Here is a 27,917-nt window from a genome sequence, read left to right on the forward strand (position 1 = left end):
TCATGAGCGGAAGCATGAAATGATTGCTCACTTTGCTTTGGGTGGAGTTCCTGCTCATACTCGATTCTTGCATGTGGAATATCTGGTCGTTTCTGCTACGTGTATGAATTAATAAGATAGGTTGAGATGGCTCGTTCTGCATTAAGCATTGCACCAAAATCAGTTGTTCTAACCACCAAAGAATGGCTATTGTTAGAGGGGTCGTGATAGTCTTCTCCTTTTGCAAGGAAATAGATGATGTCGAATTGCTCGCAGGCCAATGCTTATTATCTTCTCTTATAAGGATTTTTCTACAATGTCCCTCTCTCTCTCCTGTGTTCGCAAATGCACACTGTTATCAACGCTTTGATGTCTTCAAGTGTTAGTGCTAGGGGCGGAACGTAGGTCAGCCATTCAAATGGGGGAAGTGATTATAAGGGTTTGTTTAAAACGTAATGTATTATCTGTCTCTTAATCTAGGTCTGGAGTTAAAGGTTTTATCTTGAAAATGTTCATGGTATGATAGAGGATGTGGAGGTTGGAGCTTTGTTGCCATTTTTGTGAGGTGAACTTCCATTAGTTTTGTTGGTCACATTGATTTTCTCCAAAATGGCATCACTCATGTAAACCTTTTGCTTTGGAAGTACTTTCATTATTTTGATGACTCACGGGCTGGTTTGGTTTTAGTTCCAGTTGACAGTGGCTATGCATTTGTGTAACCACTCGATCTTCTAGGTTTGGGCTTGAGATTTTTTGTGGAAGGGGGCTCTCCTGGCATTTTATCTCTAGGTTTAATTGCTATTTCTTTCATTCACTCCTTCCATCAGAGGAAGAAATTGCTGTCCTTAATGGTAAACTTCTGATAGATTATGCGGTGATTTCTACTGAATCAACTCGATGTAGGGTGCTTAAATTTGTTGGGTTGATCATTGCTTGTGATTCTTTTCTCCCTTCTGATCTGGACGTGGTTCCTTATATTACATTTCAGGAATTAAACACTGCGGAGGATTTTATCTCTTATTACGAGGAGATTATGCCTTTAGTACAGACATTGCCCTTGGTTTTATTGCACAAGGAAGTGATAATCTCAAAGCTTTTGTCTAGATTACAAATGAAGGCGAGGTTATCGCTTGAGCCAATTCTCCGGTATGGTAAAGTTTACTGTCATGAATTTCTTTCTATTTTTGTTATATTAAGCTTTATGTTGGTCCACTCATAATTCTACTTAATGAGTCATGATTTTACTGTGTTTTGCCAAGTTTATTTCCCTGCTTCTGTTTTTGGGATGCTATGCAGACCTATAAGCTGGAGAGAGCAGATGATTCATGTCCCTCACTGATGTTGATAATCCTTGAGTTGCCCTGTTCTTCACTTGCTATGGAAATGTTTTTTGGATAAGTCAGCGAGATGTTGGCTCATATCACTCTGCAGAGTTTTAGTTGCTGTGAATAAATGGTCTTTTGGAAGAAATGAGAGTTATTCGCATGTGTACTGGGCACATTCACTAACATCCTTCATTGAACACGCGAAAAGTTGATAAAAGAGAAATATGGGCTTGGTCCCCAGTACAGATACCCAAAAGATGTGGGGTTGGATTCTTAACCTATACTTGCCTAGCCATGGGAAAAGGAAGGAAGGAATAGGAGAATAGATATGCTTTCCTAATTACAGTACCCCAGTGAATTGCTGTTTTTAAATATAAATTTTTATCCTTTGAGGTGAACATCATTCTAGAGCATCTTAGAGGAATTGTGCCCGTGCCTCTTGCCTTTTTTTACTGGTTGGGCAAAGAATGAACAATTTTAACAAAATAATTTGTCTTGCTGAATGTACAACTTATACTAGCCATACACTAAATGAATGCTCTCTTTGGTTTTATTTTATAGGGACACTGGCATTTACCTGCATTCCAAAAATTATTAGTTTGTTTGAAATATGGTTCATTTTCCATCATTTGAAATTGACAAATATTTTGTTTAACCCTTATGTGAATACAGGTTGATTTCGGCTTTATCTAGAGATTTGCTGGAGGATTTTATCCCGTGAGTTCATGCTTTATCATTAATTTTTTTTGTTCTTTTGGTTTTAAGTCCTTTTTTCTTTCCAATCGTGTAACTTGGCGTCTGATTTCATCTCTTGAAGAACAAATTAATCTCAACATAACCTCGTAGAGCAAATTTGATATATTGAAGCCGTCCAGGGTTGCCAATTGTGATCACCACAAGATAGACTATCTAGTAACTTTGTATCACGTGAGCAATGAGTTTCTCTTTTTCTATATTTTTCTTTTGAGGAGTGCAAGAGTTAGATGACTGCCATAAAAGAAATTGATGCAATTGACTTCTATTTGTCCGGAGGGACAAGAATATTCTCGATTGTAGTCAATGGAAAGTCTGTTGTACCTAAATTTTTCTTTACAGTTATCACTTGCCAATGTTCTTAATACTAGGAAGATGCATTTGGCTCTTGAGACACTGGTTGGTTTCCTTCATGAAATGGAGGGCTTAAAGTTAAAGTCTTTCGGTACTTGTAGATATGTGCAACTTAATTGACGTTTAATCGCTTAAGTTAATGGGGATATGCTTAATTTTTTCGAATTCATGATGGAAGTAGTGAATAAAACGTATATAATGTAGTTGAGTGGATTGGTTCGTAGAATTGTGGACTAGAGGCGGCTGTGGCAGTGGTAGCTATCATGCGATAACAATATTCTGATGGCAGGTGATAACTATAGTGGTGGCATGAATGGTGGTAGTGGTGGTCGATAGTTGTTGGTAGGAAGGTGCTAGTGAAATTTATAAGATGGAGCACTGTTTTGGAAAGATGGGGTGGAGTTGAAGGTGGTGATTATGATGGTGGCTGCGGCCAAGATAGATAGATGTAGCCTACATAATTATGTTTACTTTTAGAACCTAAGCACTGTACGTTCATAATTTAATAACAATAGGTACTTCATAACTATGCACTACTAGTATATTTCAGATGCCAACAAAAATATTATGCCAGCAAAAAGATGTTACATGTTTCTCAACTATTGTCTGTAGGACTTAAAATTCAACGCTTATTTTCCAATACTTAGTTTTCGGTTTTGTCAAATAGTGCAAGTTATTATCCTAACAGCAAGAGGCGCAGTGTGATGCACCTGCTTACTTGTTGCATGCCACCAGTGCTTTAGTTTCTTACTGGGATGTTTCCTGAACCATGTAAACCATTTGCAATACGAAGAAATGCAAAGCAAAGCAAAGCAGATTGGCTCATCTAGGATTTAGCTACTGGGGCACAGAAGTTCGGAGGAGAATGTGAAATGATTTCTGATCTTTTCAGAAATTTTACAAAGAAAAATTTTAATTGTTTAATTCACTCTGGTTGGTTGGGTTTTCTAACATATGGAGGAGAACTATAACTTGATACTAATAGATGGTATTTTCAGTGACAATATGTAGGGGAAGGGGAGTAGAGGTTTTCCGTTGTGTAGATTTTTTTAACAGGCGGACACATTCTTTTCTGCCCATATGTTGTGGAAGCTGTTCATCTCGTAAAGCAATGTGAAAAGTAACTGAGAGCTCATGCTTTTACCATATAGATACATAAGGGTCATCAGAGACTGTCTTCTGTCTCACATTCCTGTTCTCTTGCTTCACTTGCAATATTAGGTGATTAAATATCCTCTTCCCTCCCATTACAGCATAAGTAAATAGTATCTAGGTCTCATGTATGCTCATGGAAAGCTAATCATCATAAAACCTTGGGGAAAATTCGTGTGGATAATAGAATTGGTTTCAGAAACCAAAGATATATTGAGAAAGCTAAAGAACCTTTATTAAACTAATGGATTAAGAAAGCAAATTATGAACAAGGTACAAAAAACCTCTTTCCAGTTTTAGGTATGAACATCAGGAAACAATTTTTCTTCAGGTTTGAAGGTGAGGGTCTTTTAGAGTTACTCTCCATAAGAGGTTCTTGAAGTTCACTTCAAGTTTGAGGGGTGAGGTTTTTTCGGAGTTTTAATCACACCTGTGTCTTAAGTAGGCATTAACAGAAAGCATAGTTCTAGGACGGTAGTTTCTCCAGTAAAACTATGATCTTGAAACCCTTTAAAGAGATGAATTATTTAAATTCTTTTATAACTTATATTCGCCATCTCTACCGTAAGCAATGATTCCAAAACATTTGAAATAATTCACATTACTAATACGAAATGTCTTTTAACAAGTATTGAGCAGTCAAATTTTGCTGTAAACTGCATAGATTTTTTTTTTTTAAGTTTCAATCACACTGGGTGGGAACAAGAATATATTCTTGATGGCAATATTATAGGCTGTCAGCTATTTCCATTGAAGAGCCTCGCATGCAAATCTTCTTTAAGACAGATAGATAGATAGGTCACAGTATGATTAATTTTACTATTATTTTCCTCTGTCATTTGTATGTTCTGAGTGAGCATTGATAACTCTTGATTCCATTCATTCTCATTAAGTCGTCGTATTTGGTTGTGAATGAGCCCACTTCGCGCAGTTTAAATCTGCTATCCATTCTTGAGAGATTTGAGCCTTTTGATCTTAGAATTGGACTGAATTGAATGATATGACTGACTGTTCCATGCAAAAGTTGTATCAGGAATAATGACTTATTTATTTCCCATCCGTTGACCTTTATTAAATATAAAATGGAAAAGGAAGTTGGGTTTTCTTTTGCCTTTTGGAAGATGACATCTGAATTTGTTCTTTTCCTATACCTGTTCATAGCTCTGCAGACTGCAATTTACATTATCTTTACTTGGATACATTGTACACTATTCCATCATGGTACACTATTCCTCAAGTGCTGTGATTCGGAATTCTCTGTCCTTTTTTGGGCAATTTGGAACACCAAAATAAACGTTTCGGACATTCCCTAACCATAATTGATCACTTTACTTTCAGACGAAGTTCGATCTAGGAATATATTTTATCAAGAATTGACTTGCTTTTACTATAATTGGAGTCTCTACGTTATGGATATGAATATGGATATTGCCCTTAAAATATCCAATTAATCATATCTCGTTTGAAAAAAGCCTACTTTATTGTATTACACTTCAGAACTAGAGTATGTTCCAAAATGCCATTGCGATTTCCCGTACGAGAGCAATTATGGTCTCCGTTCTACCTTTTTATCAACTGTGCCATTTATCAGTGGCTAATAAAGGACAATTTGTCTACTGAAATCTTATGATATCTCTAGAATCATGCATTGGTAACTTGATTCTATGTATAATCAATTTGTATACTTTTGCCAGGTTTTTACCAAGGATTGTTGATTCTTTAGTTTCTCTTTTCGAAAATGGCGCTGATAAGGAACCTGAGATTATTGAACAGGTTTCATCCATTATATTTTTTGATGTTTTTGAGACAGTGCTTTTCGTTGATTGGCCATATTAATGAGCTTTCCTTCTGCAGATCTTCTGCTCATGGTCATCTATGATGATGTATTTGCAAAAGTATCTAAGACGGGACATTGTACATTTGCTCAAGTAAGTAATGCTTCATGGATTGATCTTGTGATAGACCTGTGTTGTCAACCTTCTGGATATGAGAGCGTGGTTCCTTTTTCTTTTGGTTTGTCAATGGGGAGAGATTTATATATGGTCTCTGGGGGGGTAGTTTGGTCTATATTTATCTGACACCTTGTTTGGGGAATGACGCGTGTGTAGACATGAAATGTTTGAGTCTGTGTGTGTGAATCATCCTTTCTGATTAAGATACTTATCTTAATCCTCTTATTCTTGAAGGATTACCATCAAATTAAGATATTATGTTAAAGAATATGTTCAAGAATTTATGGCAGAAGCAATGTCTTTCTTGCTAAGGAATGCACCTGTTGAAGAGCTTATAAGAGGTATGAGGATCCCTTTTCATCCAAACAGTTATTGCTTCATTGACATCTGACATGAAAATCCTGTGTTGATTGGCTGTAAACCTCAACTAGTTTTTAGCATAGATTATGCTAAATGACTGCATACATGCAATAATGAGCTGCATAGTTGCTTGGGCACAATAGCCTAACAAGATAAGCATCCCGACACTCTCTTCCCTCTTAATATTCTGAAAAGTGATCAGAAGAAAAAAGACTCTTCACATAACATCTACGGCAAAATAGTCAACGCAACAGGATTTTTTCGTCATCAAACTAATGCTAAAAGGGAAAAATCATTCAATTCTGAAGTATTGATTTGATGCGAAGACAAAGCTGTCATTTGGTCAGTTATATTTGAGGAGCCTAATCGACTCCTGTTTGCTTGAGAAATGACTTGATATTTTATTGGCTAACGTGTTAAATAGGAAACATTGTGAAAAGTACCAGAATATTCTAAGTATTTCCTTCCTGTCAGACCATATTAAAGGAACATGTGTATGTCCTTTTTTTGGCTAGTGGTTATAATGTGAAAAAGACGGAATTTGGCATTAGATGTGCAGAGGAAAACGGTTAGTTGCAATACTATGTCCCCTGGACTATCTATAATAATCGAATTGAATCTCTCTCTGTGCGTGCACGACACACACACACACACACACACACACACATATATGCGGAAGTTCCTTGGACAAGAACAGAGTCCTCTTGTTATGGTTTTATATACTTTGAATGGCTTTCGCCACTTTTTTGTGGATTTTAAAATGAATCTGTCTCGATTATGCTGTGGCTGCCTTTGCAGAGATCTTCCATCACTCTAGAAAGGCTACTTAGGATGCTGATTTTGGCTAGATCTCCATCACATTATAGGATATATGCCGTAGTTTTACACTAGTTCTTTTATAGCAGGGATAGTTTCAATCTAACTTTCTTCATTCCGAATATTAATTTATAAAGACACAATCAATACGTGTTTTGACTTCCTTTTTTTGGGCAAAAATGTGGAGGAAATACGTGGACCTTTCCATGTTTAAATTATTTGATAACTCCAATAATAGGTCCACATGGAGGTTTTATTCTTACTAGACATGTTATTGGAGCAGGTGCAAGAAAGCTCATGTTTGAAGTTGTGAAGAAACAATCAGTTGAGAGAAAAGCTGGAGTTAGTGCCCTATTGTATTATACTATGAGAGGAACATCAATGAAGTTCCATTCAAAGGCAGAGCGAGTACTGCAGATACTGCTGGATAATTCAATTTTTAGGATTGGCGATAAATTCACCAAAGGCAAGTTCCCTTTTCTTTTCCCCCTGAACAGTTGACTTCGAGTTGGTATACCAAAACTTCTTTTTTTTGGGGGGGGATTGAATACCAAAACATTTCTGTTCACTCATTAATGTTATGCAATTTTGTTGGCTTTCTTATGACTGTATGTCTCAAGCAAGCATAGACATTCTTACTATGCTGACAACCTGACACTAGACTTCACAGGAAGTTGATTATATCATTGTTTATCTGATAACTACACTTGCAACCTTTCCAGTGGCATTATTGGCAGTAGTTTGTAGTGTCTATTTATTTTGGCTGTTTTGTTATTTTTTTTACTAAGATCTCCATCTTCATTTATTATTTGTGGAGCTTTCTTGCGTTTCCAATAAAAGAAGATTGTGCTCTTCTTGGGCCGCAAATATGTGACTGGATTTTCCATTGAACTGAAAGGTTTTTGGTTTTGACTCTATCCCCTCCAAACCTCACACCACCCAAAAGCAGGTTCTGACACTATTGTTGAGGTCATTGATGCTTCCTTCCGAAGGTTATGTGAAGAGCTGGAGTCCAAGGAGTTGGCTTTGTTGTGGAATTGCTTGTATCAGGAGACTATTGATGCTATAAATAACAAAAACTCTTCCTACCTTGGTAGACTCTTGACTTTATTTATCTCGAACGTACAGACTGACGAAGGACGCAAAGTTTTAGGTAGTTTAACCAGTCATATTATGCTACCCTTCTAATTTAAGTTACCAAGATACGTTTCTTGATTTTGCTCAACATTGTGCAGATTATGAGCCGCTCCTTGAACTCGTGACAATGCTCTTGCAGAAGCTTTTCGCCTTTCACGGTTCCACAGTGGATGAGGATGGTCTTGTCGAGGTTCTTGATAAGGTTCTGAAGTTAATGCTAAGTATTGTCGATGGGCTACATTGTGCTAGCAACTCATCTGCTCTCCAAAACTGCTGTATGCAATGGGCTCCTCTATTTGAGTTGCAAAACTTGAGGTAATTGGTTTAACGAAATACTGTGTTCTCCTGTGACTTTTTTCAACTTTCCCTTCAATATCTTCACACTATGGGTCTTGGCTTTCAGTTTGTTGGAATTTATTGGAGAAATGCTACTGAAGGATTCTTCCATAGTGTGTGTGTTCCGTGCCATCATTTTGAGGTAACGTATCCTTTGCACCTTCTTATTCCTTGTGTGATTGCATAGATTACTGCCCGTCACTTCTACCATGCCCCAATTTCAACTTTGCTGGTGGGACTACAGGACACTGGATAATTTGATTGAAAATTCCCTGGAACAAGTGATCTGTCTTTGTCTGTGCTTATCTGAGAAAATGCAACCAGAGGTTGACATCCATGGGGTATTATTTGGAGGACATTCAAGGATTCGGCAATTTGTGCAGCAAACTGTTGCCAACTGGGTTTCTTCGATTAAGGGTTATAGAACTGGAGATCGCTTATCTGTTCAACTTGATGAGACTGAACTGGCTTTGCTGTGGGGAGTCATATGCTGCTATCCTTATGCCTTTGACAGTCCGCACAATGTGGCCTTGTTAATGGACCTGATTGATGGAATGGATCAGCTTTTAATGGCCCAAGATGGTATGATTTTTTTTTTGTCTCAGCATATATTTCAATTTTTTGCTCTTAATTGCTATACGACGGATTGCGAGCTACTTATTTACCTGCAATAGTACACGAATATACTTCACTTTCATTGGATAAGCTTGTATTAATCATCCTTATTTTATGTTCAGATACAATCCTAGGTTTTGCTAGGCACACTTGGCAAAGCCTGATCGGTGCTGCTATAAGTTCCCACCACAGACTCTGTTGCAATTCCAAATCTGGGTTCGAAGATGCCATTAAGGTCGTGCAACTTGCGAAAAGACACAAGTCATCTCCTCCAGTGTTGGTAGCTGTTGCTGATTATCTCGATAGTGTGCATGGGTAAGTTGAACGGAGATGCTGCTTAGAATACTCTTTGGTCATATGTTTTTCCTTCCTCTTTTGCATTTCTTCAATGCTATTTTTTCAATTGATCAAATTTGTGCATGTGTTAATCTACGTCACTATCTTCCTATAATAGGTCTAAATTGCGAGACGCTTGTGGCACATATCATCAGGAGTTTGAGGCAAACAAGTTTGTGGATGCAGTTGATGTTTTTACAGAAAATTTGGGTCACTTTGACAAGAGGATTCGCGTCTCAACTTTACGAATACTGTGCCATTATCAGCCTCTCAGTTGTGATATTTATGCTTCAGATCGAACTTTAGGGCAGAAAATAAGTAATGAAATTTGCAAGACTTCCCATGGCATTGGTCTGGGTGGGGATGTATGTAATTTATTTTACATGTAGTGAGTCAACTTATTCTTTACATCACAGTTGTGTTCTCATGTTCGTCAATTTCAGGTGCTTGAGCTCCTCCTTTCCATTGAGACGATTCCTCTTTCGGTTTCTACTAGCAGGAAAGTGATCCTATTGATCTCTAAAATACAGATGGATTTGTCTTCTGGAAGGATCTGTGAAAGCTATATACCGTTGCTTTTGTATGGGATAATAGGCATCTTTTATAACAGATTTAGTTATCTGTGGGCTCCAGCTTTGGAGTGCCTTGCTTTTTTAATGAGCAAACATGTTGGAACTGTATGGGACATATTTATAAGGTATCTTAGAGACTGCCAATTGGTTTTCAAAGCTTCATGTGATCATCTTAAGGAAGTAGCTGCTGAATTGCCTGACAAGTCAAATGGTACGTGATGCTCCAGCTTTACGATATCTGGTAGTAATACCCTTTGTGTTGTCTCCAGTACTTTAGGGTAGTTCTCTATTTCAGATGATTTTTTGCATCCCTTCAATTTTCAAATGATCTGTGGTGATAGAGTAAAAGTCATAGTATATATAAGCTTTTGATAGAAAACGAATTGCTGACTTATTCGCTTATGTAAGAAACTGTCCTTCAAGCATGCATGGTTTTGAAGTTTCAGGCTTGGTAGAGCGCTTTCATTTGTTTACGAGTCCAATGGTGGATGGGACGCCTATTGAGTCAGTATTTTCTCAGTTGATCCAATCTCTGCAAAAAGTCCCAACTATTACTGAAGCTCGATCTCGGCAACTTGTTCCTCTTTTCTTGAACTTTTTGGGCTACAGTGATCACGAGCATTCAAGGTAGTCACTTGGCTGCTAAGCTTTCTTAAAGCAGTTCTTGCACCTAAACCTGTGAATGATTCTTTCACTCTGTTGCAACTGAATGCCATGTTCTTGTGAGATTGCAGTGTTGGTTCATTTGATTCACATGCTTGTAAAGGAAAACAATGGAAGGGCATCCTCAAAGAATGGCTAAACCTTCTAAAATTGATGCGCAATCCTAAAGCCTTCTATCGGACTCAGTTTCTCAAAGAAGTTCTGCAAAACAGGTACTTGAGGTTGTCAGATTGTTGCCTGCTTCATTTATTTCTGGCGATGTTTTTGAGTAATCCTGTGCAAAGATTAACAAGCTTGATTACTAATTCAATTTCCTATTGTTTTGATAGGCTTCTGGAAGACAATGATCCCGAAATACAGATGAAGGTTCTGGAGTGCCTCCTGACATGGAAGGATGAGTTCTTACTGCCTTATGAGAAGAATCTCAGGAACTTGATTGATTCAAAAAGCTTACGGGAAGAATTAACTACATGGAGTTTATCCATGGATTCTAATCTGATTGAATATGGTCACCGAGCTTATATTGTTCCTTTAGTGATCCGGATTTTGGTGCCCAAAGTGAGAAACTTAAAGACATTGGCCTCACGAAAGGTATCTATCTCGTCAACCAGTGCATAATTACCTGATCTCAATAATTTCCATAATTATTTTTCAAGTACAGCATGGCAGAATTCTTATACATGTGAATTGAATTTTTCCCCTGCTTATTCTGACTCATTCAGCTGTTAGATAATCTACACCTTTTTGCTTCATGTCAGCACAAGAGTGTGTATCATCGGAAGGCAGTTCTTGGTTTCATTGCTCAGCTAGATGTCAACGAGCTTCCACTTTTCTTCGCTCTGCTGGTAAAGCCTTTTCAAGTGATTGCCACAGGAAGTGATGGCACGCGGAATTGGTTTGTGTGCTCTGCGAGCATTTCAATGGATGACTTTCTGGCATTTAACTTTCTGAAGTATTTTACTACGGATAATATAGCAGCCTTCTCTTGGAAGAAGAGATCTGGTTACTTGCATGTAATTGAGGATATTCTAGCGACCTTTGATGAATATCATATTAACCCATTCCTTCAACTGTTAATGGGTTCTGTGATGCAAATTTTGGCTTTCTGTACATGTCAATTGGACAAAGGAAAGAACAAGAATCCATCTTCGTTGAATGGGTCCACTAATCTAAACCAGGCTTGGAATGAGGACACTGGAGCAGGGGATAATCTTTTGGTAATTTCTCTATCATAGTTGAAAATGCTGCATTTAGTGTTGCAGATTTATCATATGTTTATTGATAATATTTTATTTTATATGGTGATCAATGGAGTATAAAGGAAAAAAAATCAATTCTTAAATCAGCTCTCTGCAGTAGGTGCTCGTGTTGGTGGGGGAAACATAAATTTTGCATCTTTCTCATGTTGTTGTCTCTAGTAATTTTATCTTGTCGAATCCCTGAGAGGCAAATGACTAGCTTGCATTCGAAGTAAGAAGATATAATAAAGCTTCCTCACTTATGTAATTCGCGAGAGTTCTCAGCATTAATTCCGAAATGCCCCCAAAATCGACGTAAAATCTCGAAGTCCCCCCTATTCCTAACTTTATTTTAGATAGTGACTAAACTTACTAAGAATCTGTCAAATTACCCGAAAACCAATCTGCCATGATCAAGCTTCTATGCCATCAATGCACGTGCAGCTCACATGATTCTTTGGTGCTGACATGGAGGCTCTCTCTGTTATAAATTGGCTAGCACAGCTCTCATGTGACTAGTGGAAGCTGAGTTTTTTTTTCCTGCAAGTGTCCTCCTTGTTGGCGGCAAAGAATCATTTGAGACACACCATTGTCGAGTCTAAATTACTCATCGGGCAGATCGGTTCTGCCACTAATTGCCATACATTAGCAAGTCTAAGGGTTGACAGTAACAAACTCGGGTGCTGACGGAATTATATCATTGTTCTTTTAGGGGCGTTTTGGGATCAAGGGGGACATTTATAATGTTCTCCTCTTTTGTTCAGTTATGTGTCTTTCCTTTTCTTTTTGCTCGTATTCACTTTCTTAGCTCAAATTCTACTTTGAAGGTGGGTCTGGAAAGTAAGCAGCTCAAGGATCTGAGGTCTTTGTGCCTGAAAATTGTTTCCTCTGTTTTAATCAAGTATGAAGGACATGAGTTTGATGGCGAGTTGTGGGACCTTTTCTTCCATTCGATGAAACCATTAATTGAAGGCTTCAAACAAGAGGGTTCAAGCAGTGAGAAGCCGAGCTCGCTGTTTTTGTGCTTTCTTTCTATGAGCAGAGACCACAAACTTGTATCCCTGTTGTGTAGGGAACAGAGCCTGGTTCCGGATATATTTTCAATGCTGGCTATTACAACTGCATCTGAAGCGATTGTCTCGGTTGTTTTAAAGTTTATAGAGAACCTTCTCAGTCTTGACAGTGAGTTGGGGGAAGAGGACAGTTGTATTAGAGAAGTTCTACTTCCTAACCTTGAGGAACTCACTTGTAGTCTGCATTCTCTTTTTTTGGGCGATTCTCCTATAAAGAGGTAAAGCCATACTTTGCGCATTGTTAGATTACGCTGCTTACGTCTCTTGTTAGAACTATATCTTGGTAGTTATGCTGAGCTTATCTTTATTAATCCGTGCTGTATCAAAGTTTTCCATCTTGAATCATATTTGGTTTACGGCCAATGGATAAATTCGGTTTAGTTTGTCATCAAATCTTTCTGATAATTTTGCCTCTTAGTCTAATACTTTGATAGCATGTTTATCTGTTCATTGTTTTTCTGGATGTTGGTTTACTGATGTATTTTGGGAATTGCTCGCTTTTTTAAAGTGTACTTGAACATGTACTGCTTTCTTCCTACAAAATTTTGCCATCCCAAAAAGGACAATGATGCTACAGAAGAGAAGAAATATTGTGCTTTCATGCCCATATATGCCTCGTATATTCATCTTTGCATTATGATTGGTCTGAGTGGCATGTGTCAAGTAGGCATTTTAGATGTGATCCAGAAGAATGAAAACTCTTGAAGGGATGGGGTCAACAGCTTCAAGCTGAGAAATTGTGCATTCAAATGTGCGAATGACCGTACTGTTGTCTTGTTAGGAATTGCTTCTATTTTCTTTCTCACTTTTGAGTGCTCTTACGTGGTACTATATAATGAAGAAATGAGTTGAAATGTTAAGATACTGTAAGTTTTGGTTAAATGCTGCATGCTGTGCGGTTGTACTTCTCTAGCCATCTCTTTTGACTTCTGCTTAACGATTGCCACTTTCTTCTCTAAAGATCTGTTGGAGTGTTAAAATCTGCATAGCATGCTAAATGGTACTAACAACGAGAATTTGATGGTGTCTGATATGTTTCCTTGTGTTCTCTAGGGTTCGACCTTCTCAAAATAAAGCAGTAGGATTTGTTGGACCATTTCATTTGTTTTGGTCTCCGTTACTTGATAGAATGACGGTTTCACAGTCATGTTTCATCCTAGAGACATTTTCTGGTGAACATATCCAATGTTGATCATTTTCAGCTAAGGTGCATTTGTTTCGCGGAAAATGGAGGATTTTATTCCTAAAAACGATGGCTTGTATCGCTTATAAATATGAATGACAGAAAATTATTCTCATCGTCTATGAAAATGTTTGAACATAAATTGTTGTCGATCTTGACAAAAATTTTCAAGCAATTTTTTGGCAGAATGTTGTCCAAATCATTCACTTTCCACAAAATAAACAGAGCCTAAATTTTAGATGTGAAAAACTAGTATAGTATCATCTTATCCAAAAGATTACGCTTCTCATTCTTAGCAGTTCATTCGTTAAGTAGTAGTCTGAAGTGTTTGTTGTAACAATCATCTTTCCATACAACTACGAACAAACTAAGAAAGAAAAAAAAAAAAACTTGGTAGGCTTGGTTATGCATGGATGTGGATGATCTAATTCCTGTAGAAAGCCAATTTGAAGAAGAACTGAGATTTGGGAAATAGTGGCATAGACTAGTCGATTTTCTTTATATAAGAAGTTATGCTATGTTCTGATTTTTTGGACCTGCATTGTGGATCTATGGAATGATGCTACTGCAAATAGTACGCTTTATTGTTATGTTGAAACTATGTAAAGGGAAGAAGTCCACTCTATATTATAAATTCCTTCTCTTAATTGGAAGGTATAGTTACTCAAGATGCATGATATCTGAGAGATTAATGATTTTGAGTTGTTGTGACAGGAAATTGATCAAACATCCTGGGGAGTCTCTGATTAAAGTATTTAAATTGCTACCCAAGTGTCTGAGCAATCAGTCAATGGGAAGAAAGATTATGGATGTTTTACTTCTGTTCTTGTCGAAGGGAGGTCACAACCCTGGTAAGAACCTTCAATACTACAGCAACTATAATGGTCATACACTTAAATTTATCTAACCAGTTACATTTTTTTTTTCAGATGTTTATCCAGAAATTCTGCATGTGATTCGAGACTTATTACCTGTCTTGGGTGGCACATGCAATAAGGAGATTTTGGTTGCAGTTTCTCCTCTGCTTAGTTGGGTCGAGTTGGATATGCGAGTATCTATTTGTAATCTTCTCGTCGCTCTTGCTGAAACCGACCATTCTATAGCTGTTGTGGTAATATTTGCCCTTTTCTTGGATTTTCTTTTGTATTATTTCTAGGGGATTTTTATAGCTCTTAATGGTGACTACTTTGTTGAACTGCAGGGAAAACTCATAAACGAATTGAATGCAACCTCTTCCATGGAAGTAGAAGGCCTTGACTATGACAGAATAACGAATGCATATGAAAAGATTGGCTTCGATCTGTTCTATTCTGTTGAAGTGGATCATGCAATAATCATTTTGTCGCAGTTTGTCTATGATATGTCCTCTGATGACTTAATTTTAAGGCACGGCGCTTATCGGTCGTTGGATGCATTCATTGAATTTTCCACCAAGATCATTGACCGTGACACGAGGGGTGTAGAAAAAATGCCAGAAGGCATGGTGGTTCATGACAGTAGTTGGTGGACAAAATCATCTGTTGAACGCATTGTTGATAAGTTTCTCTTGAAGCATTTAGGGGAGGCAATGAGGAAGAAAGCACCAATTCGTAAGGTATATATTTTGTGGCAGCGCGTATAATCTGATGGTTTAGAGTGTTGCCCTTGGAACTCTTTTAGTTATGCAAGATTGCGCATGTGCATTTAAAAGAGATGTACGTTGGCATTAAAAATGAGTTTCTTTGTGCCTTTCTGCTTGTTGGATATGTCCAGAAGAATGATATTCTCATATTTAGTAAAGTCTTTCGAGTCATTTTTGTAAAGTGAGCTGAATTTTTCCCTTTTATTTTGACTTGTGGGCAATCAATAGTCAGGTGTCGTTATTAGGCAACCCGCTTTAACTTGGCCTTTCATGTGTATAGGAATGGATGGATCTGCTACGAGTGATGGTCTTGAAGCTCCCTGAATTGGCAAACCTGAACTCGTTCAAGCCATTATGCAGTGAAGATGCTGAAGTTGATTTCTTCTTCAATCTTGTTCATCTGCAGGTTGGTGTCAACTTTCTGTCGCCTTTAATTTAAAATGGACATATGGTCTTGGCTTTGATGTACTTGTTGTCTTACTTTTTTATTGCACCTTTTTGACTTCTGACTATGTAGATAAAACTTCCTTTTAGTTTTGATTAATATAGCAAGTGTAACTGTTTTTTCTTTATGAAATCCCAAAGAATCCTATGAGAGGAATATTTACTTCCTGCAAAAGTATGTCAACAGGATGTTCTTGCTTGATCTTCTGAGTACTTCTCATATATTGATTATTGTGATGACAGAAGCATAGAAGGGCAAGGGCTTTGTCACGCTTTAGGAGTGTTGTAAGTGCCAGTAGCATGTCCGAGGTACTTCTGTCCTGATGTTTTATTGTGATTTCAGTATCTGATGTCCAGTATTTGACCGATAATTCTACTGTCAACTTCCAGGACATCCTTAACAAGATTTTTGTCCCAATGTTTTTCAATCTGCTGTTTGATGTTGAAGATGGAAAGATAGAGCAAATAAAAAATGCGTGCCTAGATGCCCTTGCATCAGTTGCTGGTCATGTGGGATGGAGGTCTTATTATGCGTTGCTCATTAGATGCTTCCGAGAAATGACTGCGGAACCTGAGAAGCAGAAGCTATTGTTGCGTTTAATTTGCTGTATTTTGGACCAGTTTCATTTCTCAGAAGTCAACTTTAATCAAGAATCCATATGCCCTTCTGAAACTGCTCTAGATGCAGTCAAGTTGGGTACTGCTTCAGTTACTTTGAGAAAATGTACTTCAATTGAAGCCATGGAGATACAGGATTCCCTCCAGAAAAATGTGCTACCAAGGATACAGAAGCTTCTGAACTGTGACTCGGATAAGCTTAATGTTAATATTAATCTAGCAGCACTCAAGCTGCTAAAGTTGCTTCCAGGGGACACACTGGAATCACAGCTTCCGACTATCATTCATCGTACTGTAAATCTCTTGAAGAGTCGTGCAGAAAGCACTCGTGATGAAGCCAGGTCTGCTTTAGCAGCTTGTTTGAAGGAACTTGGGCTGGAATACTTGCAATTCATACTCAAAGTCCTGCGTGCTACACTGAAGCGAGGATATGAGCTGCATGTTCTGGGTTACACATTAAACTTCGTATTGGCAAAGTTTCTTGTGAATCCCAGTAGGTTGAAGTTGGATTATTGTTTGGAAGATCTTTTATCAATAGTAGAGAGCGACATCCTTGGAGATGTTTCTGAGGAAAAAGAGGTGGAGAAGATAGCATCTAAAATGAAAGAAACTAGGAAACGGAAGTCCTTTGATACCTTGAAATTGATTGCACAAAACGTCACATTCAGAAGCCATGCTTTGAAACTTCTTTCTCCTGTGACTTCTCAATTACAGAAGCATCTTACTCCAAACCTGAAAGCGAAGTTGGAGAGCATGTTAAGTCATATTGCAACGGGGATTGAATCTAATCCGTCCGTTGATCAGACCGACCTGCTCATTTTTGTATATGGCCTCATTGAAGATGGAATAAACAAAGAAAAGGATCAGGGTGATAATTTGACTGTTCCTTCTGGACAGAAATATCATAAGGATAACATGAGGGGGAACAGAGTTACTACGAGTCAGGTGTTTCGAAATGACTCTCAGGGTTCACATATGATTACGGTCTTTGGTCTTGGATTGTTGCATGCTCGTCTAAAAAATTCAAAAATGGACAGAAATGATGTAAATCTGCTGTCAATGTTGGATCCTTTTGTTGCACTGTTATGCAGCTGCTTAAGTTCCAAATATGAAGATATCTTGTCAGCATCTTTAAGATGTTTGACTCCTCTGTTCAGGCTGCCCTTGCCATCTTTTGAAACTCAGGCTGACAAAATTAAAGGAGCGCTGCTTGATATTGCGCAAAGTTCTCTGGATAGTAGCAGCCCTCTAATGCAGTCATGCCTCAGATTATTAACCGTGCTTCTCCGGATGACCAAAATTACCCTTTCTTCTGAAGAATTACACACATTGATACAATTTCCGATATTTGTCGACCTTGAAAGGAATTCTTCTTTCCTTGCCCTTTCTCTACTGAAGGCAATTATCAGCCGCAAGTTAGTGGTACCTGAGATATATGATGTTGTAAAACAAGTTGGAGAATTGATGGTAACTAGTCAAGTGGATTCTATACGTAAAAAGTGCAGTCAGATTTTATTGCAATTTTTACTTGATTACCATCTATCTGAGAAGAGGTTGCAGCAACATTTGGATTTTCTGCTTTCGAATCTGAGGTGAGTACTTACTTGAATACAGAGCAAGGTTTCCTCTGATGGGTATCATATGACTTACTTTGTACATTTCAATGCAGGTATGAGCATTCAAGTGGAAGAGAAGCGGTGCTTGAAATGCTTCATGCAATTATTGTGAAGTTTCCTAGAAGCGTTCTGGATGAGCAGTCACAATCATTATTCATCCATTTGGTGGTTTCTTTAGCAAATGATCAAGATAACAGAGTTCGCTCTATGACTGGTGTAGCGATAAAACTTTTAGTTGGGCGTATAAGCCCTCATCCACTTCATTCTATCCTTGAGTATAGTCTTTCTTGGTTTTTGGGTGGTAAAAAGCAACTCTGGAGTGCTGCGGCACAGGTAGATAATCCGAAATCTTTCCATAGTTCCAATAGTTAATATCTTCTGTACTAGACTGCTAGTGTCAGGTTACTTGGGACTTAACTGGCTATCCATGTTTCTATGTACTATACTTTGCTTCCCTCTCTCTCTCTCTCTCTCTCTCTCTCGTATGTCGGTACATACCAGTGAGTGGGTGAAAGAGTGATTGAAGCCATGGTGGTATTACGCGATTCAAGTGTGGAAAATTGGTGCTCTGCATATTGAAGAGAACTTAGGGTTCTACATTACCATGTTTCCATAGAAAAGTCATGGATTTTTCAAATTAGAGCTTTTTTTTGTTGATGATACAGAGAAATCGAATCTAATGTGTTGCCAGTGAAGGCCTTTTCTTTTACGGAGTCATAATTGCTGCCACGGTCTTTTTCTCAATGCATCTGTCAATATATTTCGGTCTGGTCTTTGTATCATCCAGAACGTAGTCGTCTTGGTCTGTCCTTTGTGTTTTGAGTTGAGTTTACTTAATCCACAGTGTTTTCAGAGGCCAGCATCGTGGCTGATGTTATTTTTCTGTTTTTTTAAAGAGAATACATTCATACAATTGCTTTTATTTGTACAGGTCTTAGGGCTGCTGGTTGAAGTCATGAAGAAAGGCTTTCATAAACATATTTCTAGTGTATTGCCCGTAGTTAGAAGTGTTTTGCAGTCTGCTGTTTGTTCTGTTGCAAGTGACCAACTGGATCTCCCTGATGAGGCAGCTATTCCTTTCTGGAAAGAAGCATATTACTCTCTGGTTATGCTGGAGAAAATTTTACATCAATTTCAGCATTTGACTTTTGAAGCAGAATTTGAGGTATGAACAAGTTCACTATTTTTGTCTGTATGCGCCACATTTCATTGTTGTTTGTGACATGTCTTTGGCTGATGCCATAATTATCAATGAGTTGCAGCTCACTTTGATGTTCCCCCATTTTAATGTTCCATTTTCCAGTCAGAGTTATTGGGGCTTTTCCAGCCAATATAATCATCAATGAGTTGCAGCTCACTTTGATGTCTTCATTTTCCAGTCAAGTTTTTGGGGCTTTTCTAGCCACAATATTTTTGTTTTTAGCTCTTCTTGGAGAATAGGTTTGATTTGATTTGCCTATGATAATTTCTGCCTCCTACTTGGACATTCTAAATTTCTAATACCTCTGTAACACATAAAATAAAATGCCATTCTGTTTGCTTCTCTTAAAGCGCATGTCCTGATGCTCTATTACAATCCACCTTTTCTGCTCAGAACTTTTTATGTGCAGAACTGCTAGTGCATTGGTTAATGTTGGCTTTTTTATTCTTGGGCTACAATGAGATTGAAATAGCTACCTGAATGTGAGAACTGTGGTTCCAATTGGTTACATAAATCGCTTATATAAGACTTGAAATGTCAACATTGTCGATAGTTTTGAAGCTTCATTATGCATCAGTTATGTTTATATTGTATGCAAGCTGATGGTTTGACGCATCCAGCTCTGTTTTTAGACGTCACTTCATATTGATGGTAGCTTTTTAACTTAAAGACTTTTTTCTGAATTAATATAATTAATTGAGTGGGGAAGACATTCCCTTTTTAGAACATTTCACAAATGGGAGCATGGCAGTGGTACTGGAATCCTCTGGCACTGATGTTAATCGGGTGGTCCGAGTGTCAATTTTGCTAAGAAAATATATCTGTAAACTGTTAATTTGATATTTCTTAATGTTTATGTTGGATTTTTTTGGTTGTCACTGTCTTTGTTTTGTGCCAATAGGCTGGCTAAAATTTTGTGTGGTGTGAAACTTAGTATTTCTAGGTCTTCATTTTGGGTCATCTCTTTACTTCTGTAGTTTCAGTTTGTGCATGGACATAGTTTAGGATGGGGCGGAGTGCATTATAGGAACCATCTAGCCGAACCCACTTACTGTTAAAAGCTTCAGAACTTCTTGTTGGGTAGTTTTGCAGTCGTGTATTTCACGTTTTCGTGGGGATTATTTTTTTTTGTGTGTGTGTGTGTGTGTGTTTTATTTTATTTTATTGGGGGGAGAGGTGGCGGGGATGGTGCAGTGTCTTATTTATTGCAATCTTTCAGGATATCTGGACAGCAGTGTCAGAGTTGCTGCTGCATCCACATATGTGGCTACGCAATATATCCAGTCGTCTTCTAGCATTTTACTTTGCAGCAATAACTGATGCATGCAGAGGAAACAATGAGAAGCAAGTACGAAACTTTCTTCTAATGAGAAAAGGCAGACTTTTTCTGATAGCTGTTTCCTTGTGCTGCCAAATGAAGACGCAACCTGCGGATGATGCAGCAGGACACCTCATGATAGAAAATATTGTTTTCTCCATGAGTTGTTTGAATTCTTTGATGGCTCATGTTGAGCCTCTAGCTTTCAAGAAGTTTTGGCTTACTCTTGGACAGGATGAGCAAGTTTGCTTTCTCAAAGCCTTCCAATTACTGGACCCAAGAAATGGAAAAGCCATCTTTGTCAATCTAACATCTGGTTTAGAAGAACATAACAATGGCCACTCTGGAGATGGTCGATATTTTCTCGTACGCAGTTTGCTTAAAAGGTTGGGGAAGATTGCCCTTCAGATGGAGCATGTTCAGGTACTTTTCTTTGACAAAGAATATGTGCCAAGATGCTTTACTAAGGCTTATCCTATGTGAGAACCTTCTTTAGAAAACTTTTCACCGTAATGTGGGAGTCTTGCTATCACTTATCGTGATGTGTTCTGCATGGCCTCAAAGTCCCTGGAGATGCTGCTGGAAGAAGGTGCTTTAAGTGCCTAAAACAGGGGCTAGGATTATTTTGACACTTCCTTTCTGCAGAAGTAATAGTAACGAGGGAATGTCAAAACCCTGGAGAGATGAAATTTTGAAATTGACAAATATTTCATTCCCGAATTATACACTTGTCAAGGTAATTGTTGCTCCAGAAAGCTCTCGACAGATTTCAAAAAATGCAGTTTAATCAGAAGTGGCAATAAGTATGATGGCACAAGAAATTGATAAGCATGCTAAAACAAAATGTTAGAACATTCTCGGGCGTCCTTTGTGTCATTTTGCTGTATGATCTTAGTGCCTGTTACGTTTCTTAATGTTCCTGCTTTTTTAATAACATTTTATCTGTTGCATGCAGTTGAAAATTGTCTTCAGTATATTCCAGAAGTTCTCATCGCAAATTGGTGGTGAAGATGCACTGCAGTATGCGTATGAGTTGCTACTACCACTCTATAAAGTTTGTGAAGAATTTACGGGGAAAGTCATATCTGGTAAGTATATTGATTATGTTGTTGAGAAGTTACGCATTTTGATAAAACAACTTGCAGAAATGGGGCTTGATTTTTTCTTATGGGTCAAAAGGTTAAAAATCTGTGGACGACTAGATGTTTGGTCTAGGGGCGAGAGCTTTTCCTTCCTAGTCCCAGGGGTGCAAAAAGGTTTGTCTTGCACAAGGTTCAAGACGATAATGCCTTGTGAACAAGAGTAGAAGCAGAAACTTGTATTAAGCCATATAAAATTCTTAAAGCCACGATCTAATGAGGGCTACCTTCTATGTAAATGTTAAATTAATCTTCACCTCAGTTTTTGTCATTCTCGTTGTCAAGTCCGTGATGTAGAGGTAAGGGGTCTAAGAACCAACTCTATAGAGATGACAAAAGAAGCCTGTATGCCAGCAAAGCCAGAGCTTAAAGTTGCGAAATATTGTAAGAGACTGACAGGCTTTCTAATGGTACAGCCCGGAAAAAAGAAGAGGGATGTAAGAACTCCACTAACAAACAAGTGGAGGGAGTGCATTGGGATAAGTATGCAGCTACAATCCCACAATCTTATCTTGGGTCCTTTTTGAGAGGGTAGCGGGATATGAAAGGAAAGCAGAAACCTATTCTATAAATACAAAGAAAAGCGTATGCTATTAGGGAAAATCAATCTATCTCTAACTTTACCCAGGGAAAGAGAGAGGTCTATTATAGGACGCGAGGTAATCAAACTCCCATCTCAGTGAGTATAGAAGAACTAGACAACCCACTTTCTGCAAAGAAAATAGGAGATTGGTAGATAATCTCAATCAAATGAATTTTGTTTTAATGGGAGTCAATTTATTAATTAAATAGGAGGTAGTCCATGAGTGGTTGTGAAGCCAAATTAAAATGGATTGAAAGAGGATATAAGTTGTCGAATTTATAATGTTTATCTTTTTAAGGAAGTAGGTTACCTCCTGTAAAATCTGACAAATCTTCTTTTCCTTTTCTGGGACTTTGTCTCGCAGAAAATTCTAAACAATTAGCTCAAGAGGTTTCTGAGTCATTACGAAGCACTTTGGGCCTCCAGAATTTCATGCAAGTTTACGGCCAGATAAGGAAGGATCTTAGGCACAGGAGGGACAAAAGGAAACAGGACGAGAAGCTCATGGCTGTGATCAATCCAGAACGTAATGCCAAGAGGAAACTGAGGATCTCTGCCAAGCATCGCGACCACAAGAAAAGGAAAATAATGACGATGAAAATGGCGAGATGGATGCATTAGAAAGGGGGATTGTGGACAAGGGATGCATCTTTGTGAACAAGAGGGGCTATCTCCCGCCTTAAAGAAATGCCTTTGATATACGGTCTCCTTTTGGCTGTCAGATGCTGGAGGAGCCAAACAATGGTCGACACGACGCAATCTCATGCATTGCGCTTGAACCAAATTTCTTAATAACAGTTCTTGAAGCATGACTTTGATGTCACCTCTATCTGTTTGATAGAAACCCTGGAACCTCCCGGCACCATCTTTGAAAAGGGAGATTAGCACCGGTTGAGTAAGCAGGGTTGTGTAGTATTATATCAAGGACCCTTTTGCAGCAAGGCTGCGTTGCTGCAGTAATATCTGGTGTTCAAGGACGCTGTGGTGGGGCATCATGGAGAGGTCATTCTTAGCCTGATCAGTACCTGTATTTTTTTTTTTTGGTAGAACAGTCATAATTATGCGAGCCGGAGCTGGCTCCTCAGCTGAGGAGAAACAGAACGAGGTCCCCTCTCTCCGGACTAAATTACCGGGGAATTGGTTAAACAGTGTCTTAACTGTGTGTGGTTCAAGAATTCCGTTGCGAGGAAAACATCTCTTTTGTGATGTACAGATACGGATATTCTCTTATATTAATTCATTCTTTTTACAGTGGCATCACTTGATGATGCTCGTTGGATTTCCATGTGCCTGTTGTCTTCTCCTTTGTCAATTATGGAATTTTTTTTTTGGCAATATCTCCCGAGTTGCCCGAGATATGAGAAGGCACAAGGTCGAGGCGTCTTTCCTTCTCGCTGGTAGGAAGTAACACATCCTTGCCGCTAAATTGCTGCCTTATGATAAAGAGGACAACAGTTTTATGTTCGGATCCCATGACAGCTCCCAGTTTATCTCCTCTATAGCCTTCTTAGTTCAGGAGAGCTCCAATTTAAGATTATAAATTGGATTTGCACTGTGGATTTTCATTGGATTTCCTGAAATTGTTCAATTTAGAATCACTTCAAATCTGTTTTGTCCAAAACTTCTAATGACAGCTCTCGATACTCAAATTTTCAAATCTAGTTGGTCAGCCCCATGCTTTTGCCAAGGCAATTCCAGACCTTTTAAGGCAAAGTTATATCCTGTTTTCTGCTTGATAGACTAGCTCTTAACAATAAAATGATAGGGTTTTGGTTGAGTCAGGGTTTTGAGTGCAAGAGATTATTTAAAATTTGGATGGAAGTGCTTTTTAAATGAAAATAACACTTATGTAGAGAGAAAAAAAAGAGGATAATTTAATTAATGTCAAGGCATGACGTGGTATTTAGAGTTAAAATCTAAAGTGCAAACATGGGATTTTGAAAATAAAGGTATTAAAGTTTGGTACTTTTCTTAGATAATACATTCCTTGTTATTATCGTTGGAAAATAAGAAATTGACATCCTTACTAGCCATTAACATTACTTGCCATATCGTCCTCATTTCTACACTTTAGAACCTCACAAAAATCTGATTACATCAAAATAGACAAAATAACACCTTAAGAATCAAAGAGTTGCTACTTATAAGAAAAATAAATTGAGACGATATAGATCTATTATGTGCATAGTGCTTCAATGCTATTATGCAAGAAATTAACATCTTCCGTTGTTGTTTTTGTTGAGTTAAACTCATTTCGTTGGCCATTATAAAGGCTTTAGTTGTTTATTATGACAAGTGTGTGGTGAAGAAACTTACAGATGGTGTGACAGGATTAGTGATAGACCTATCTTGAAACCGTGACATCCTGTTATAACGTTAGTAATGCGTTCTCCTACTTTAAATTGGAAAATAATAACTATTGCTTATGATATCTCATTTTTGAAGTATTAATCATCATAATTTATTTTTTTGTTGGTCATTGAATAAAGAAAAGCATATATTTTATGTCTTATCGATTATTGCATATTATACCACGAAAGTAAAAGTCGTCAAGAAGGCGATTTCCAAATTCGTGCGACACACAGGTCTTCGATTAGTATTTTACCTATAAGTTATGCAAATGTATTTATTGGTGGTTAGTTAGTTTATTGTTCATGTAAATTTAAATACAGAAAAGTAATTGTGGTATACATAAATAACAGTTAGGTTACTCGATTTATTGAAAAGAATAATGTTGAAATAACACTTACTGCAACAAAGCTTCTTTTTTTTTTTTTGCCCCCTCGAGTGACAATTTACTGAAAAACAAGCAAAAAGAAAATGAAAAGAAAAATTTTAAATTGCAATTTATTCATTTAATTGCATGAAGCCTCTTCAAAGTGGAACTACTGCCAGAGAGAGAGAGAGAGAGAGAGAGAGAGAGAAGACCGTGGCTGGGCTGTGTCAGAGAGGGAAAAGAGAGAAGCGAGTGAAAGAGGGAACTGTGACGACGGCATCGCATGCTCGTCGGAGAAAGTGGTGGCGCGCCGGAAACAAAATCAATCTTCGACCACTTGGGGTGAGATGTTTCCGCCTGAACTTTTCGTAGTGTTTGAGGTTTTGTGCTTGGAAATTTTCAATTTCTTCGGATCTTTTGTTGGTTTCTCTTCGCCGGCGACGCTCGGGTTATGTCCTCTGGCTAACACACAGCCGTATTTACGTTACCCACGTTTCCAAGAGTCGGTAGTATTTCTACAGGACTCGATTCCTGAGTTTCTGTCTGAGAAAGACGAGATTTTCAAGTCAGATTGGTCGGGTATCGTGTGAAATTTCATTTTTTTTTTTTTCGGGGCCTGTTCTGCTTTCTCATGAGTATGCTTTTGGTTCTTGCCCCTCTTGGTGTTTTAGTTAAATGGAGGAGTCCGAAAAGAGGAAGGAAAGATTGAGGGCGATGCGCATGGAAGCTGCGCGAGCTGGTTCTTCAGACAGCCCTGAAGCTTCTGCTGAGGCTGGCTGCCTCGCGAATCCGTTGATTGAAACACAGACACCTCAATCGCAGCACGGACAGTCGCGTGCCTCGCCCAGGTTTGATTACTATACAGATCCCATGTCTGCTTTCTCCGGTGATAGGGCGAGGGGTAATGCAGGCTTCCAATCTGCACAAGTGAATTTCACCCCTCCGCCGCCTCGTCTTTCAGGTATTTTTGTCTGACATGTGGACTTGATAACGTTAGCTTCTTGTTGACTCTGCCTATTTCTTGTTTCACCAACTCTTTGGAAGATTGCAATTTGTTAACTTCAAATGGGAGTTGTGCTTAAATATACTTGTCTGTATTCTCTTGTGACCGAGAGATTATCTTAGTGCGGGATGGTGCTGTTGATGTTAGTGGTGATGATTGATGAGAGTGCTGAAGGTATTTGAGCCACCCATTGAACCTTGCAAATGATGGAGCTGGTTTATCAAACAAAACCTTAGGAAGCAATGTATTGACTCGAGCTGTTCTAGTTCATTCTGTTTTTTTTATTCTGCCCGGTTGAGGAGCAAAGTACACGCGTCAATTAATAATTTGGGTGAACAGATTTAGGGAAGTATTGCACATGGTTGTGTTTGATAGAAATGATAGGAGTCGCAAAGAAAGCAAAATGGTTGAATCCCCTGATTCTGATTTATCTTCTATTGCTTGTCCACCGTTTGGTCTGTGTTTAGATATCTTGGTTTCCGTTTGAGGCTTAAAAGTCACATTAGGAGCAGCGTATTCACTTGCGCCTAAGCAACTTTTCTTTTTCTGGTGTAAAACTTTGATTTTCAGGACCCAGGAACCTCGTAACAAGTCCCTCTCCTGCCTATCAGTGGCGTCCCATTTATCCACCCAACAGTGGAATCTACCGAACAGAAAGTCCTCGCCCCAGATGCCCTCCCCACCAAAGTCCTAGCGGATACATCCACCCTTTTCCAATGCAAGATGGGGCTTCTCCTCAAGCTTGGAATAGATCCAGCAGCACAGCAAGTTATTTTAGCCCATCCAGTACTCCAGGAAGTGGTACCCATAGTTTCAATCAGACACAAGATCATTCTCACTGGCATGGGAACAGTCCAGGGCCAGGTTTAGGACGGGGGGTTAATTATGCTGCAAGTCCAGGCAGAGGCAGAGGCCAATGGTTCGGTGGCAGCCCCAGGTCAGGGAGGAGTGGTGGACGAGGTCCAGGACATCGTGGTCATGGTTCTACACCGGCTAGGCCACTAGGCCCAGAGCGTTTCTTTCATGAGTCCATGTTAGATGACCCATGGAAGGATTTAAAACCTGTTTTATGGAGGGGCGTTGATTCTCCCTTCATCAGTTCCAGTTCACTCGGATCTTCGAGTTCCTGGATGCCCGAGTCCATTAGGCCAAAGAAGCTGAGAGTTGCAGAATCTCCCAACAAGTTTGGTTCTGGACTAAACCTTGCTGAATTTCTTGCTGCCTCATTTAATGAAACTGTTAAGGAGACGCCAAGCCCATGATGTTGTTACTATAAGTCCTAGAATTTCACCTGCGTGTGCTTCTTCTCAAGAGCCAGAGGCTTGGGGCCACTAAGGCTGTGGCTAGACGGTTAAAAGGAGATGCATGAATCCTTCCTATTTATGTCTGGAGTTTTTCTTTCTGATGATCGTCTCATTCGCTAGTGAATAGTCATCTGAGTTGTTGGTTGCTAGAAAATTGTCTAGTTTGTGCAGTTTTTTGTAGTATTTGAGAATATCTTACAATATCCGGCCAAAAAAAAAGAATATCTTACAATGTAATATCTCCATCTGCATTCTTTAGATGCTATGTCAAGCTGTTCAGTATTTCATGCCATGTTATACAAATGATTGCTAGAGGAGTTCTACAATATATGACTAGGAGGGACACTTGGTTTAACTCCTTGTAAAGTCCATGACAGGACGAACAGTTCTTCTAAAAGTTAGTGTTTGTATTATCTTTCTCTCGGCTAAAATTAATAAACCAATCAGCAAAATAGTTTTAGACAAACTTGTTGGATAGATGGTCATCATACTAGTGGTAATCCTGTGCCT

At 38.5% G+C, this 27,917-nt stretch overlaps 2 protein-coding genes across 4 annotated transcripts in view; both read left to right on the top strand.

Moving 5' to 3' along the window:
* LOC115743269 (small subunit processome component 20 homolog) overlaps nucleotides 1–23,632 on the top strand; it is a 36,265-nt gene extending 12,633 nt beyond the window's left edge. The window contains exons 4-32 of the mRNA XM_030677996.2: nucleotides 968–1,125; nucleotides 1,977–2,021; nucleotides 5,258–5,336; nucleotides 5,418–5,491; nucleotides 5,750–5,856; nucleotides 6,975–7,157; nucleotides 7,641–7,844; nucleotides 7,927–8,143; nucleotides 8,232–8,306; nucleotides 8,409–8,746; nucleotides 8,902–9,094; nucleotides 9,234–9,480; nucleotides 9,559–9,898; nucleotides 10,134–10,314; nucleotides 10,422–10,562; nucleotides 10,680–10,941; nucleotides 11,109–11,567; nucleotides 12,416–12,879; nucleotides 14,559–14,695; nucleotides 14,774–14,955; nucleotides 15,046–15,438; nucleotides 15,746–15,871; nucleotides 16,153–16,218; nucleotides 16,300–18,119; nucleotides 18,197–18,476; nucleotides 19,075–19,308; nucleotides 20,564–21,085; nucleotides 21,618–21,750; nucleotides 22,749–23,632. Of these exons, the coding sequence (XP_030533856.1) occupies nucleotides 968–1,125; nucleotides 1,977–2,021; nucleotides 5,258–5,336; nucleotides 5,418–5,491; nucleotides 5,750–5,856; nucleotides 6,975–7,157; nucleotides 7,641–7,844; nucleotides 7,927–8,143; nucleotides 8,232–8,306; nucleotides 8,409–8,746; nucleotides 8,902–9,094; nucleotides 9,234–9,480; nucleotides 9,559–9,898; nucleotides 10,134–10,314; nucleotides 10,422–10,562; nucleotides 10,680–10,941; nucleotides 11,109–11,567; nucleotides 12,416–12,879; nucleotides 14,559–14,695; nucleotides 14,774–14,955; nucleotides 15,046–15,438; nucleotides 15,746–15,871; nucleotides 16,153–16,218; nucleotides 16,300–18,119; nucleotides 18,197–18,476; nucleotides 19,075–19,308; nucleotides 20,564–21,085; nucleotides 21,618–21,750; nucleotides 22,749–23,005 (7,917 nt within the window). The 3' untranslated portion in view covers nucleotides 23,006–23,632. The remainder of the gene's footprint in view (nucleotides 1–967; nucleotides 1,126–1,976; nucleotides 2,022–5,257; nucleotides 5,337–5,417; nucleotides 5,492–5,749; nucleotides 5,857–6,974; nucleotides 7,158–7,640; nucleotides 7,845–7,926; nucleotides 8,144–8,231; nucleotides 8,307–8,408; nucleotides 8,747–8,901; nucleotides 9,095–9,233; nucleotides 9,481–9,558; nucleotides 9,899–10,133; nucleotides 10,315–10,421; nucleotides 10,563–10,679; nucleotides 10,942–11,108; nucleotides 11,568–12,415; nucleotides 12,880–14,558; nucleotides 14,696–14,773; nucleotides 14,956–15,045; nucleotides 15,439–15,745; nucleotides 15,872–16,152; nucleotides 16,219–16,299; nucleotides 18,120–18,196; nucleotides 18,477–19,074; nucleotides 19,309–20,563; nucleotides 21,086–21,617; nucleotides 21,751–22,748) is intronic.
* Nucleotides 23,633–25,304: 1,672 nt separating this feature from the next.
* On the top strand, nucleotides 25,305–27,608 carry LOC115743270 (protein SICKLE). Of its 3 annotated transcripts, none has more exons than XM_030677997.2 (3): nucleotides 25,305–25,442; nucleotides 25,772–26,061; nucleotides 26,674–27,608. In XM_030677997.2, exons 2-3 carry the CDS (start codon nucleotides 25,776–25,778, stop codon nucleotides 27,363–27,365), a joined length of 978 nt encoding a protein of 325 aa, XP_030533857.1. In that variant the 5' UTR covers nucleotides 25,305–25,442; nucleotides 25,772–25,775; the 3' UTR covers nucleotides 27,366–27,608. The 3 variants fall into 3 exon arrangements, with proteins under 3 accessions (XP_030533857.1, XP_030533858.1, XP_048130487.1); XM_030677998.2 differs by lacking the exon at nucleotides 25,305–25,442 and adding an exon at nucleotides 25,455–25,679; XM_048274530.1 differs by lacking the exon at nucleotides 25,305–25,442 and adding an exon at nucleotides 25,455–25,665.
* The last annotated feature ends 309 nt before the right edge of the window (nucleotides 27,609–27,917 follow it).

The sequence above is a fragment of the Rhodamnia argentea genome, chromosome 1 (assembly GCF_020921035.1).
Source record: "Rhodamnia argentea isolate NSW1041297 chromosome 1, ASM2092103v1, whole genome shotgun sequence".
Classification (NCBI taxonomy): Eukaryota; Viridiplantae; Streptophyta; class Magnoliopsida; order Myrtales; family Myrtaceae; genus Rhodamnia; species Rhodamnia argentea.

Bases quoted from the DNA above. Each gene is read 5' to 3' on its own strand.
- LOC115743270 (XM_030677997.2), top strand. From the start codon at position 25,776: ATGGAGGAGTCCGAAAAGAGGAAGGAAAGATTGAGGGCGATGCGCATG. The intron at 26,062-26,673 runs GTATTTTTGTCT...TTTGATTTTCAG, and splicing joins TCCGCCGCCTCGTCTTTCAG to GACCCAGGAACCTCGTAACA.